This window comes from Boleophthalmus pectinirostris, unplaced genomic scaffold, assembly GCF_026225935.1.
Source record: "Boleophthalmus pectinirostris isolate CB_2022bp ecotype Guang Dong unplaced genomic scaffold, ASM2622593v1 HiC_scaffold_3, whole genome shotgun sequence".
Classification (NCBI taxonomy): Eukaryota; Metazoa; Chordata; class Actinopteri; order Gobiiformes; family Gobiidae; genus Boleophthalmus; species Boleophthalmus pectinirostris.
The window spans coordinates 15,767,770-15,782,780 of record NW_026571299.1 but is presented as its reverse complement, the minus strand read 5'-3'; the positions used below and the strand labels follow the sequence as shown (position 1 = coordinate 15,782,780).

The following is a 15,011-nucleotide window of genomic DNA, read 5'->3' as shown; positions in this document are numbered from 1 at the left end:
CTTCCCAACGCTTTTATGATATTTTTTCGTATTTGCAAGCCATATTTTCACAATAAAATTGTGAAAATAAGGGGACCAGTCTTTAACAGTCTGGACCGTGTTTTCTCATAAATAGCTTTCACAAAGTTGTATTTTGATTTATTTATGCATGTTTAAGTAATCGTGTACTGTCCTGAAAAAAAAAAAAAAAAAAAAAATAACTATAAACTATAAAATAAATAAAAAAAATTAAAAAAATAGACTCCAGGACAAGTGTTTAATTTTAAAATATTATGTTACATTTTTCAACAATAAAACATAAAAGAAAAAGTAAACAGACCCGTTTCTTTCAAGCCGTTTTAGATTAATATTGTGGTATTAATATTGCTCTTTTGATTTATTTATGCATGTTTAAGTACGTAATCTGTCCTGAAAAAAAAAAATAAAAAAATAAAAATAAATAAATAAATAAAATCTGTAAAATCTGGCGAAGTTTCACTGAGGTCATTCTTGTCAAAAGTCAGCGGATTCATTCCTTTTTAGCCATTTTAGATTAATATTGTTTATTTATTTATGTATTGCTCATGCTATTATTTTGTTGGCATCAATTTAAAGAGAATAACAACAGCAACAACAACAACAAAAATCTGATAATTAACATAAATACATATTCCAATCATTATTTGCCTTGTCTTTGCTGCACGAACAAACGGAACAGGAAGAAGATAAATCTTATACACCCTGCTCTTTTTTTTTTTTTTTTTTTTTCATTGCGGTATTAATATTGCTTTCTTAACTCAAGGTTATGCATTTTATTCTTTTTTAAATAAATGAATAAATAAATAAATGATCACTTCTGAATGTAATGTAGTACACAACGAAGTCCAGAAGATGGCGCTCCTGTCACGAGTGAGCGACACCCGGCACACGCCCATAGATGACGCTAAGATCGCGTGACTCTGTCCATGGTCCCGAGCTTTTTTGGGCTGAATATCTGAAAGATCTTTGTTTTTCCAAGTGAAATGATCATCAGTCCCGTTTAAAGGTAACTGTAACTCACTTTTTATCAAATGAAGATGCTGTCTCGTTTACTGAAGGAGCACCAGGCGAAGCAAAACGAGCGGAAAGAGCTGCAAGGTACGTGACAAGAGCTAATGCTAACTACACTCTAAGCTAAAAACAAATCTCGTTTCTCCATTTAGTGTAGATTATGGCCTCTCAGATTCACTTGAGTGCGTATGTGTTTCTACGTAAAAGTCAAATAGACCTGCACTTTGTAGGGTAACCATCAAAATTTGTTGTAAAAGTGTTTGCATTGTATGTAGGGTGATCAGATGCCCCTTGTTTACCCGGGACAGTCCCAGTTTTGAGCTCTGTGTCCCCTGCCCCAGCATATTTACCCAAAACAAGCGATTTGTCCAATTTTTATACAAGAAATGTCGCAGGTGTCCCTATGTTTGACCAATATAAACTAAACGAGGTCTAAACCAAGACTAAACTAAGAATAAACCAGGACTACATCAGGTCTAAACCAGGACTATCACATTTTTTGATTAATCATATCGTTGCCAACAGTAAAGGGGAGCATAAATTATAATTTGTTTAGCTAAAATACGGAAAACCATTTTTGCAAATGACAATAAAGCATCAGAAGTCCCTCAGCTTATGACGCAAGCATCCACAATGTTACACGCTCTTTTCACAATTTTATTTATACCAACCATCCCAACCCAGGTGTGAAAGTCTGGTTACCCTAATTATATGTCATTTTTAACTTTCAAAATATATTGAATGCGATTGGTTCAGATGACGTCACTTCATTACCTACATTTAATACAGTTGTAGTGTAGCTAAAATCAACATTGTTAAAATTCAGATTTCTATTATAATATAGTGACAAGGTCTAGTCAGTAATAGAAACAATAAGGACTGAATGAATGTTCATTTTGAATATTTCTTATGAAACCACAATGTAATTATTATGGCAAATTTGCTCTTCCCCCTCATCTGAAAGTATGACATCTTTACATTCTGCATCTGTAAACGACCACAAAAATCTGCTGTATGTGACCCAACTATTTATATACAACATGTTTCTTGTTGCAGAAAAACGCAGACGTGAAGCCATAGCTGCAGCCACGTGCCTGACAGAAGCCCTTGTGGACCATCTGAATGTTGGGTAATCTCACTTGGTTTTTCTCTTTATCTTTATAAAGCAACAAGAGCAGCTTTCACACTGGATTCTATTTTACACAAACCACTTAACAGGAGGAAAATGGCTGATGTGTTAAAATATCTCATGAAGTTTTGAAAACCTGTGATGCAAGTATGAAAATCAGCTTATAGATTGTGTTAGAACAAAGATTAATCTGTGAAATGTGCCCATGACTGGAAAGATTTTGACTTGGTTTTCTAGTACAGCATACATGTCAAACAATAATACTAAATCTTGGCACAGGTGTTTACTACTCAAATAGAATTACGTTTAATCTTTAATAATGTTTAATAATGCTTATTATTTAATCATGTTCATTATTATTTTCTGATTAAATCCAGAGTGGCCCAGGCATATGTGAATCAACGCAAGTTGGACCATGAAGTTAAGACACTGCAAGTCCAAGCAAGCCAGTTTTCCAAGCAGACCGCCCAATGGATCAGTATGGTGGAGGGCTTTAACCAGGCCCTAAAGGTAGGTTAAGGTTAAAGTTAGCTTTATTGTCAATTTCTTCACATGTACTAAACATGCAAACGAATCAAAATTATGCTTCTCTCTATCCCATGCGCAGACAACAATTGGGAGAGCGAGATTTAAATGGCAAAATAGAAAATTTGTATGGTTTATTTTGTGTTCATTTATTTTTTAAAGATGTGGTATGTAACCTTTTTGGTGGGAGACCCACTACCTGCATGTTTCAATGGAGTTGTTATTGTGTTGCCTGAAACATTTCACAGTATGTCTTACATGTATTCAATTAAAGGGTATGACTACCTTCAAATACATGCATTTTTACTATGAGCCCTCTCACCCTTCCACAGATCTGACCTGTTACTTGTCCCAGAGTGTATCTTGCTTGCATCTGAGGAGTATCTGATTTTTACTCTTAGAAACATGAAAAACAGAACTAGGTTTACAGTACCTAGGTTTACTTAATGCAGTCCAGTCATCCTAATTATTCACTGTGATGAGTTTGTAAGATCTTTTTACAATAGTGATGTGACGGTAAAGCATGCTAACATGCACTTGCTTATCGGACAATACAATGCTTCCTAATTAGATGCAGCCAGTACACAGCAGACTTATTTTGATCTCAAGAGCTTCTTATACAATATATCTATGCTCAGGCAAGACAATTTCTGCTCAGATACATGGGGGGAAAAAATGAGGTACACAAACATTAAATATGTTTTATACCACATTGTATTGAACATTCCAGATAAATCTCCATGGAGACAAGAAGGTGGTGGACCCTACCAGAAAAATTACAGTAGCCCTTTCATTTTGATACAATAACTTTGCCACACAAATGCCACATTGCCCAAATGAACTATTCACTAATAAAAGTGAGTTCAGGTGACAGGGGCCTGCTTTTTGATGAGAAAATCAGATTAGATCATTGAAGGCTTGTCACTTGCGAGTCGGTCTGAGAGGATTTGACAGGTGCAGCAGTAATTGAATTTACACCATGACATCATCTTTGCTGGACTGGCAATGTTCAATGTTCAGTATTCAGTTAAGCAACTTGTAAAACATTTGTTAATATATTCCACACTATGGCATTAAATATGTCTATCTAGCATTTGTTTAATTACAAAAAAAACTTGAAAAACATGCAATCTTTGTGAGTAGGATCACCTCACAGATCTGACCTGCTTGTTTCCATGAAGAAGTTTAGTGCTATACTGTAAAACATTCCAAGCAAAGCAATAGCATCTCCAGGGAGACAAGCAAATGGCAAACTCTCTGCCAGAAAATGTTACTTACTGCACCTTGAAACACTTATATTACAAACTTACTTTAAAGGTGCACTATGTAAATTTTTGATTGGGGATCTGTCACCTGCTTGTTTCTATGGACATGTCTTTGCTCTGCCTGGAATATTCCACAGTATAACATTAAACAGCTCTAACTTACATTTATTCAATTATAGGTGATTTTATAACTCAAAAATACTTTGAAACGTAGTCATTCTGATCATGAACGGGTTCACCTCTACACATATCTGACCTGTAAATTGGTTTGGTCTCCATGAGGATAGTAAAAGGTAATACCATACCAATGACATCTCCAAGGAGAAAAGCATTTTGCCACTATCCGTCTTAATACTGACATACAAACATATAATAATTCTGTTTTTATTTTTTTGTCAGGAAATTGGTGATGTAGAGAACTGGGCTCGCAGTATTGAACTGGACATGAGAACCATCGCTACGGCCTTGGAGTATGTGCACAAAGGTCAGCTCCAAACAGCATCCACGTAGTGCCGGAAATAATAGACATTTCACTACCAAATCTACCAAGATAATATGAAGACAGTTGCTTCATTAGATCTGGATAATGGTACCATCGCTTGTCCTGAAATTTGGAAGAATTTGGGCTGAACTGGAGGACTGCATATGATATGGCTAATGTGTCTGTCAAGGCCAAATATTTAAAGTAATAAATTATAATGCCATGGTTTGTGCGTTAAAATAAAACGCACAAGTTAAATTATGATGATATCAGTCTAATGCTAATGTTATTTGTACAGCGCAATTTTTGTTTGTTTGTTTTTTTATCATGCTTGAACCGTTAAAATAAATGTTATACATATTGTCCCTCATTTGTGTATATTCAGCAGTACATTTTTATCTCAATAGTGAGTATGGTTGTCAAATACAGTAAGTCAATACCCAGGTACTAATTAAAACTAAAACTAGCATCTGTCATTAATACTGAAAAATGACATAAAAATAAACCACATAATGAATAATAAATTACTAATAAACTATTATTTTGTATTGAAAGTTCTTTGTATTTTAAAAAAAAAAAAATAATAATAATAATAATATAATTATTGTATCAAAATCTAAATTGAGTATCCAGTTATTTCCTTAGAGTTGCACATGTTAAATAGAAATGGTTGTATCAATATCGAAGTTTACCCTAAAAAAAGCAAAAATCAAACATGCATTGTAATGTACTGAAATCACAGATCAACAGGTACCCAATAGTAAATGGTAAAATCTGGCTCAGCTATTTATAAAATTATAGCCGATATGAAAGATTATGATAGTTTCTGGTCTTTGAGTGGAAAGTTTTGCAACACATTTTTATAATCAGACCAAGGAGCTGAAAATGTTGCCAAAAAGTGTGGTTTGTGTGGGGTTATGTCATTACACGTGGTAATGTAACACACATGCGCATATTTGTCAACCATGGGAACTAACAGAGAGGTGACGTGAGGTTAATGCGTTGTTTATTTTTCTCTACATTTTAAAATGGCAGATTGCAGCTGGACACGAACACATCATACACCATCAATATTAGAAGTATTTATGTCCAGGCAAAGGTAAACTTCAGCTATGCTGTAATCTAGTGGGACCATAAAACAACCCATTCATGTGCGATTGGCAGTGAAACTTCAGCTTTTTTTCTCTACGGACTTGCACAAACCCAGTGTTACGGATTGTGGATTACAGATCGCGGACTTGTCTTAAAGGATCAACCACAGGGATAAAGGTTCCTGGGCCCGGTCTCGTGGAGCTAAGACACAAGAGTCACCAGGAAGGGAAAGGTGTGGGAGTGCCAGCCAGCACCTCAAAACAAGGTAGGAGCAGATATTCTCTAATCACTCTATAAACCAGCATAGAGAATAGTATGTTTTAGGATTTAAGTTATCTTAAGTTTTTTTGCATTGAAAACATGTTTTTAAATATATGTGTTAAATACAGTTGTGGTGACTGGTGAACTTTAGAATGAGTCATTTTAGCCAAAACAGCCACATAATGAGTACCACTTGTAGCTTTTTTCTTTTTTATGTAAAAAGAACAAAGTTTACCCTACCTCATGCAGCAAACTCAATTTGTAGTAACTCTGGAGTTACTGCTACTACTATGATTACTATGATTACCACTACTACTACTTATACTACTGCTGCTGCTACTGCTACTGCTACTATTACTACTACTAGAATTACTACTACTGCTGCTGTTGCTGCTGCTACTACTAGTAGTACTACTACTAGAAAAACTACAACTATATAATTATTAACTAGTACAACTACTACTCTTGTAACTACCGGTGCTACAACCGCTTTTGCTGCTACTGCTACTACTACTAGAAGGACTATTGCAACTTCTATAACTACTGCTGTTGCTGCTACTACTACCACCACTACTACTACTACTACTGCTAGAATTATTACTGTAATTACTGCATTTGCTACTGCTAATGCTACTACTGCTACTAAACCTGCTTCTTCTACTACAACTAATATAATAATAGAATAAGAACTACAACTACTGCTACTGCTGCTACTACTACTGCGACTACTACTCTTGCAACTACTGCTGTTACAACTGCTTTTGCTGCTGCTGCTGCTACTACTACTACTACTGCTACTACTACACCAGCACTAACCAACTTAATGTTCTGATGAGAGACTCTAAGCAATCCACTTATTTGACAATTTAAAATATTACTGTTGTTTCAAAACAAAAATAATAAAAAAACAGCACATTATTTTTTTGTTATTATAATGCGTTTGCTTTTTATTCAATATGCCTGAAAAAATAATTGGTCTGAGCCCCGAGCACTTTAAGCAGCTTTGTCACAGGCATTAAATTTATACCTGAAAACAATGCAGCCTTCTCCCAGTTGACCCCCTCCTCCACAAATACCTCTCTCCCCACCGTAAGAGTATTAACCAAGGATTTCACATGTGCCAAATGCAGTTACGTATTACCACCACTATTTCGCTCATACTTGGTCATATTATGAAATCAAAAGTACCGTAGCAACCCAGTAAACCAGATTTTCTAGCTTGTCTTATCAGTATTTGCGCAATGTTGTTTATCCAACAGGTCTCCAAACTCCAGACAGTTTGAACTAACCGGGCAGTATGGACACACAGATAATTTATGATCTTTTGGGGTAAGTAAAAACAAAACATTTACTTTTTAATGCATTCGAAATCCATTAGTCTCAGAATGATGAATAGATTAGGACTGTTGCCATAGCGATTAACAATTTAAACTGCATATATCTTTTGAATGGGGAAAAAATGTTGCAGATAACAGGAAGCTGAGACCCACAGGTTATACTCAATCGTGAGTTTGATGATGTCATAATTTCAGGTAGGGGTCAGGGGTCAATTTAACTAAAATATCCAAAATTATTATCCACAAATATTGAACCTGATCATTATTTGTTAGGGATTAGGTCCACAAACCTGCCATATTAATCTTATAGTTTAGTTTAGTATAGTTTTCTTTAAGGTGACAACAGTCACATTTTTGAGGTTAAAATGATCCCACTTTCTTTCAGTTTTTTTTTTTTTCATTTGGACAGGAGATATGAACCATAAACTAGGTCAAACTATCTGAAATCTCACAGTTATACAGCAAATTCCACTTTAAAATTCTGACCTGTCCTCCAGCCCAGTCAGTCTCTTGTAATTCTGTTGTAATGTCAAATAAACCCAAACTACTGATACTTTGCAGCTGATCAACATTTCCTCGAGGTGTGAAACTAGCTGAAAAATCTACTTTGTTTGAAGCTTTCTTATTCAAATTAGACTTAATCTGATCTTTATTTTAACCTAATCTGTCCAGGGAAAGATGACATATTGGCTTGTCAAAGTCTGATTCTGTCAGATTTCAGAAGCTAAGCAGGGCTGGGCCTCGTAAGTTCGTGGATGGGAGACCACTGGAAAAATCAGGTGCCACAGGGGGGCGCCAGTCACCAAAACTTAGTCGTGTGCTTAAGCAAGGCACTTCACCCACATTGCCTAGTATGAAAGTGGTGTGTGTGTGATTGATGGAGGTGGATAGAGGAGCTGAGGGCACAGATTGGCAGCCTCGCTTTCATCAGTCTGTCCCAGGACAGTTGTTGCTACAATAGTAGTTTACCACCACCGAGCATGCATTGAATAAAGAATGCTCTGTGAAATGTCTGAGTGTCCAGAAAAGTGCTATATAAAACTGATGGATCTTTACAAGAGTCAGGCTTGTAATAGGTTAGGACTGTTGCCAATTAACAATTTAAACTGCATATGTCTTTTGAATGGTGAAAAAACATTGCAGACAACAGGAAGCTGAGACCCATAGGTTGTATTTGATTTGATCATGAGTTTGATGATGTCATAATTTCAGATGGAGGTGAGGGGTCAATATAAGGAAAATATTCCAAATTATTATCCACAAATGTTGAACCTCATCATTATTTATTAGGGACTGACTCCACAAACCTGCCATATTAATCTTATAGTTAAGTATAGTTTCCCCTGACAACAATCAGATTTTTGGGGTTAAAATTACTCCACTTTCTGAAGCTATTGTGAAAAAATAATTTCTGTTCTTGCAGTTTTTCTTTCATTTGGACAGGAGATATTAACCATAAACTAGGTCAAACAATCTGCAATCAATTGAACAGCAAATTCCACTTTAAAATTCTGACCTGTCCTCCAGCCCAGTATTGATCTATTGTGATTCTGTTGTAATGTCAAATAAACCCAAACTACTGACACTTTGCAGCAGCTCAACATTTCCTGGAGGTGTTAAACTAATTGAAAGCTCTACTTTGTTTGAAGCTTTCTTCAAATTAATTAGGTTTAATCTGATCTTTATTTTAACATAATCTGTCCAGGAAAAGCTGACATATTGGCTTGTCAAAGTCTGATCCTGTCAGAATTCAGAAGCTAAGTAGGGCTGGGCTTCATTAGTACTTGGATGGAAGACCACTAGGAAAATCAGATGCCACAGGGGGGCACCAGTTGCCTAAATTGTAATTGTGTCCTTAGGCAAGGCACTTCACCCACACTAGGCAATGTGGGTGAAGTGCCTTGAAAGTGGAGTGTGTGAGTGATGGAGGTGGTTGGAGGGGCCAAGGGCGCAGATTGGCAGCCTTGCTTCCATTAGTCTGCCACAGGACAGCTTTTGCTACAATAGTAGTTTACCACCACCAAGTGTGCAGTGAATGAAGAATACTCTGTGAAGTGTCTATGAGTGTCCCGAAAAGCGCAATAAAAAACTGATGCATCTTTATAAGAGTCAGGCTTGTAATAGGTTAGGACTGTTGCCATAGTGAATAACAATTTAAACTGCGTATGTCTTTTGAATGGGGAAAAAATGTTGCATATAAGAGGAAGCTGAGACCCATAGGTTGTATTTGATCATGAGTTTGATGATGTCATAATTTCAGATGGAGGTCAGGGGTCAATATAAGTCTATGGGAGATTTAATGTTTTTTGAAAATATCCATTATTATTCGTAAATTTTGAACCTTATAATTATCTGTTAGGGATTGGCTCCACAAACCTACCATACTAATCTTATAGTTTAGTATAGTTTCCTTTCAACTGATAACAATCACATTTTTGGAGGAAAAAATTACTCCACTTTCTGAAGCTATTGTGAAAAAAATAATTTCTGTTCTTGCAGTTTTTCTTTCATTTGGACAGGAGATATTAGCCATAAACTAGGTCAAACAATCTGCAATCTCACAATTAAACAGCAAATTCCACTTTAAAATTCTGACCTGTCCTCCAGCCAAGTTTTGCCCTATTGTGATTCGTCACTGTTATGATGTCAAATGAACCCAAACTACTGACACTTTGCAGCAGCTCAACATTTCCTGGAGGTGTGAAACTAACTGAAAGCACTACATTGTTTAAAGCTTTCTTATTCAAATTAGGCTAATAATTAGACAAATTAATAATAATAAGGTTTAATTTTATCTTTATTTTAACATAATCTGACCAGTAAAAGCTGACTTGTCAAAGCCTGATCCCGTCAGATTTCAGAAGCTAAGCAGGGCTGCCTCGTTAGTACTTGGATGGGAGACCACTGGAAAAATCAGGTGCCAAAGTGGGGCACCAGTCGCCAAAACTGTAGTTGTGTCCTTAGGCAAGGCACTTCACCCACAATGCTTAGTATGAAAATGGTGTGCAGTCGGAGGGGCTGAGGGTGAAGATTGGCAGCATCACGTCCGTCAGTCTGCCCCAGGGCAGCTGCGGCTACAATAGTAGCTTAGCACTACAGAGTGTGCAGTGAATGAATAATGCCCTGTAAAGTGTCTATGAGTGTCCAGAAAAGCGCTATATAAAACTGATGCACCTTTATTATTATATGTGTATATATATATATATATATATATATATATATATATATATATATATATATATATATATATATATGAAAAAATATATATGAAAATTATTATTATTTATTGAAAATCAAGCACCTAAACTGGACCATGAACGCTCATATTGATCACAGGCTCCTGAAAATGTTTTGTTTTGTATTTCTTCTTGAGTTTTCAGACTATCTTAAACCCTTTTTTGTCTGTGCTCTCTAATGTGTGCACCATGGAAACATTCCAGCAATAGAAATACATTACAGAACACCATCACAGTTTTTTACAGACCAATAATACTGGGTTCCTGGGTTTAGTTCCTGGGTTACTGATAGAAATTATCAGGGTCAACATTTATGAATTTACCTTTTAAATATTTTATGGCAACGTTACCAATGTTATGAAAAAAGTATTTGACGGACCCTCCACCAGAAAAGATACACACCTTTAAATAACAGCACTTTAGATAGAGCAGTGCTTTAATTTAGCTTCACACCCTAGGAATAATAATGACATCAGCTATCAGTAAACTAACATTATGTCAATTTTTTCTTTTTTTTTTCATAGGGAAAATGCTTGGTTGTACATCTCAGGCACATTTGCGGTCCTGTGGGTGCTGGTGTGGCTGTACAGAGACAGTGTTGAAGTGGATAACATCGGAGAGAAGTATGTTTTGTGACCGGCTGCGATTCGGGATTTGGAAACCTCCTCTGCAGGAAGTTGGATCGTAAAGGATTCTGTGTTCTGGCCGGATGTCTGACGGAGAAGGGCGCCGATGATCTGAAGAGGGTGTCAAGCTCCAAACTGAAAACTGTCTCGCTAAATGTGACAAGCCAGGACAGCATACAGAAAGCAATGGAGTGGACTAGGAAGGAAGTTGGAGATAAGGGTAAGAAAAGTAAAAATGCACTTTATAAATATACAATTTCTCTTTTCAAACACAATGAGGTAGAAAGAGCGACATCAGTGTACCGTTTGTGTAGATAGGTCTTCTTGATAGTATGTAACTGTAATGACAACCTCTTCTATGGAAATAAAAAGTTAAAACCATGATAAGTTGATGAAGATAAATAAACCTCCTGTGGGCCAAATAAGAATCATGTTTGTCAAGATGTTAGCCCACTCAGATGGATGTTTTTCTGCATTTGTAAGTGCAAAAAAACATCTATAATGAAAAAATCTTAATGTATAATGATTTTTTTTTTTTTAATCAAAAAGTTCTATACTGTAGCTATGTCTGCTTCTAAAGTACACACACACACATTGCATTCATACATAGGCAAGGTGGGTAAAGTGTCTTGCTCAAGGACAACAACATGCATTGGTTAGACATGGGAGTTGAATTGCCAACCACTGACATCTCTATTTTGTTTTATCCAATGACTGTAAACTTGCTGTTGCCTAAAAAGTAAAGGGTATGTATAATAAATAATAACAGAATCAGCTCTTGTTTTGCTGTGTTTTTCCATCTCTTCCAGGACTTTGGGGTATTGTCAACAACGCAGGCCGGGCGCTACCCATGGGTCCGTCTGAGTGGATGAAAATAGAGGACTTCCACAGCACGCTCAGAGTCAACATGGATGGAGTGATCGCCATGACGATGACCTTTCTGCCCCTCATCAAGAAAGCCCGAGGTCGAATCGTGAACGTGGCGTCAGTGCTGGGGCGGGTGGCTGCAAACGGAGGAGGATACTGTATCTCCAAGTTTGCGGTGGAGGCTTTCTCTGACTGTCTCAGGTTTGACTTGAGTGTTGGATTTATCAAACCAAGAAAAAAAAAAACATTTTTTTAAATTGCACTCAGCTTGTACTGCAGGATTCCATTCGATTTGATTTTGAGAGAGATATGGATCTGCTTGGTGAGGTTACTACAAAGCAATGGGGAGGCCACACAAAGTCTTTTCCAACTTTTCAAACACATTTTTCTGTTATTGTTTTTTAATATGGGGACCACTATAAGTTAAAGATATACTATGTAACTTTTCTCATGCACCACCTGATTGGCTCCACAAAGACTTTGGTTTCCCTGGAATTCCACAGTATGGTTAGAGACTTAGACTTAGACAAACTTTATTAATCCACAAGGGAAAATATTTGGACACACTAATTCACACATCACAATATAATATAATAACAAAGAGTAAAAAAATATAAATGGTAATAAGAATTTCAAAATAAGTGGCAAAAAATAGAGCCAAGTGTCAAATAAGACATAATTATATAAAAGTATATGTACAAGTCAAAATAGAAAAATAAGTAATAAAATCTCAGCTTTATACAAGAGGTCATAGGCAGACACTACAACAATGATATGATTGTGATTGTAATGATGGTTGTAAACCTATTTATTTCTGTGTCAAGAGAAGAGAGGAGAGACAACCCCGCTCAGTGTAAGAATGCATGTTTTTCAAGCCATTTTTATTTTTAGCTACAGAATATTTGTAATCTCTAAATGCATCGCACTTGCATGGTTCCATGGAAATAGAATGTTAAAGCCATACTTCAGAACATTCTTTGTTGAACATTCATTTTATGCCATTTATATATACAGTCTATGGCCATACTGTGAAAGATTATAGCCAAAGAAATACAATGTCCATGGTTACAAACAGGAAGATGACCTCCTTCACACATAACGAGACTCAAGTTTGTGGAAATGCAAGCCCGTTCAAAGTAAGGATGCATGTTTGTCTATGTTTTAAGTGCAATAAACAGCACCAAAATGAAAATGAATGTGCTTTTATTTTAGTCTATTTTTGACTAAAAAGTCATAGCAGTCCTGATTTTAAAGCATTTTTAAATCTCTCAATATTCTAATAAAAAAAAACTTGCCCTGAGTTTATCTAGCCTCCCTTTTGCTTTGTAGTAACCTCACCAAGCCACCATCTCTCAAAATTAACTTAATATCCTTTTATACACCAAGACTCTTGGCGCTCTGCCCTTTATTAAACTTTGCGCAAGCTTTCTTTTGTCATCCACTTCATTTCCTTGCCTCGCCTTGTGTTTTCAGGAGGGATATAAACTACTTTGGGGTGAATGTCTGCATCATTGAACCGGGGTTTTTCAAGACAGCCGTGACCAGTCTGGAGCCTATAGAGAGAGAGCTGCACCGCCTCTGGAACCAGCTCAGCCCAGAAGTACAAGCCAGCTACGGAGACAAGTATCTGGACAAGTGTGAGTACTGCAGTTAATACTATAAGTAACATTTTATAATAACTACACTTTAATTAGCCTAAATGAAGCACAGACACTTAAAGAGCCCATATTATGCTATTTCCTGATCCATGTTATATTGTTGTTTCCTCATCACATGGAGTTGTGTTTTGTGATGTCATGGGGTAATACAGGAAGTACTCCACTGTGTTTTAAAACTCCATACACCTTCACTAAAATCATTTGGATAATTTCAGTCCTGGAATTGACAATCTTTACTAAACTAAAGGTAAAATGTAGGGGTTCACGTGAAAACTACCAGTACATGACATCACAAGGTGGAACACAGCATTTTGAGCTTTGAGTGGGTATCTAATATGAGACATGGAAACTAGTAAATTTAGGGTGAAGAAACTATATCATAATTTAATATGTTTTTGGGTAAGTTAGTGTAAAATGCCCTCCTATCTTGTATGTATGAATACAAATATTGCACTGCTATTGAAGACAGTAAAAGGGCTGTAGCTACAAATACTTTGATCTCACCAAAAATATCACACGTCAGATAATTTCTAGTACATGTTACTTTTTTATTTTCCTGTATATGTGACCAGTGAGCTGCTTTGTTTCGCATGCATCACTGAAAAATAAACCAATCTGATTGCACGATCACAAATGGGCTTGAGGCACGACAGAGGGTGTGGGCAGGACTGATGTGAAACAGTATAAAAAATTCTGAGAGATATCATTCATTCACTTCCTACTTCTAAAAATACATTGAAGATACCATGCTGAAATAACATTTTCTGTTCATTTCTAGACATCCAAGTGCAGCGGCTGATCATGAACGCTGTGTGTGACTCTGACCTCTCCAAAGTTACCAACTGTATGGAGCACGCCATCTCCGCTGCCCATCCCAGGACCAGATACAGCGCCGGGTGGGATGCCAAACTGCTCTGGATTCCCCTCTCATACATGCCCTCGTTCGTGGTTGACCTGGGACTCAAACTGGTGCTGCCACGTCCTTCAAAAAGTGTCTAAGCCAAGATCAGATTTACAAGGTTTTGTGTTGTTTTGATTGCACACAGAAGTTAAAGGTGCACTATGTAACTTTTCTGGTTGGGGGTCCACCACTTCCATGTCTCACTGGAAATGTTTTTGCTTTGGCTTGAATATTCCACACTATAGTATTAAATTTATTTGCATACATATATTTTGTTACAGGTTTTTATTGTTCAAAATATTTGCTTTCTTACTGTAAGTGAACTCACCTTTCCACAGATCTAACCAGTGAACCTTTAAACTGTAGAATATGCAATATATACTTTTATGTGTATTTATGTCTGTACCATTGTACTGTGTAACCAATTGTTATGAATGTTACACCCTTCAGTGCCTTCTGCTGTCTGTTAATATAGAACAATGAAGAAATGTGAAATGCCTATGTAACTAACAAATTATGTCACTCTATTATTGCGTTATGCCAACATAATAAAACTGATAAAAATGGAAAGTCATTCCCCCAAACTGAACCAAAATCCATATTA

At 36.4% G+C, this 15,011-nt stretch overlaps 2 protein-coding genes across 2 annotated transcripts; both read left to right on the top strand.

Moving 5' to 3' along the window:
- The first annotated feature begins 898 nt into the window (after nt 1-898).
- bloc1s1 (biogenesis of lysosomal organelles complex-1, subunit 1) lies at nt 899-4,799 on the top strand. Its single transcript, XM_020939764.2, has 4 exons — nt 899-1,116; nt 2,086-2,158; nt 2,536-2,668; nt 4,348-4,799. The coding sequence occupies exons 1-4, from the start codon at nt 1,050-1,052 to the stop codon at nt 4,456-4,458; spliced, it is 384 nt and encodes a 127-aa protein (XP_020795423.1). The 5' UTR covers nt 899-1,049; the 3' UTR covers nt 4,459-4,799.
- A 294-nt stretch (nt 4,800-5,093) lies between these two features.
- Nucleotides 5,094-14,994, top strand: LOC110173750 (retinol dehydrogenase 5 (11-cis/9-cis)). Its single transcript, XM_020939761.2, is given in 7 exon segments — nt 5,094-5,786; nt 7,042-7,111; nt 10,880-10,983; nt 10,986-11,201; nt 11,791-12,049; nt 13,322-13,485; nt 14,285-14,994. Coding segments are annotated over 6 exon segments (996 nt in total). The 5' UTR covers nt 5,094-5,786; nt 7,042-7,079; the 3' UTR covers nt 14,506-14,994.
- The last annotated feature ends 17 nt before the right edge of the window (nt 14,995-15,011 follow it).

Bases quoted from the DNA above. Each gene is read 5' to 3' on its own strand.
- bloc1s1 (XM_020939764.2), top strand. From the start codon at position 1,050: ATGAAGATGCTGTCTCGTTTACTGAAGGAGCACCAGGCGAAGCAAAAC. The intron at 2,159-2,535 runs GTAATCTCACTT...GATTAAATCCAG, and splicing joins GTGGACCATCTGAATGTTGG to AGTGGCCCAGGCATATGTGA. The intron at 2,669-4,347 runs GTAGGTTAAGGT...TTTTTTTGTCAG, and splicing joins GCTTTAACCAGGCCCTAAAG to GAAATTGGTGATGTAGAGAA.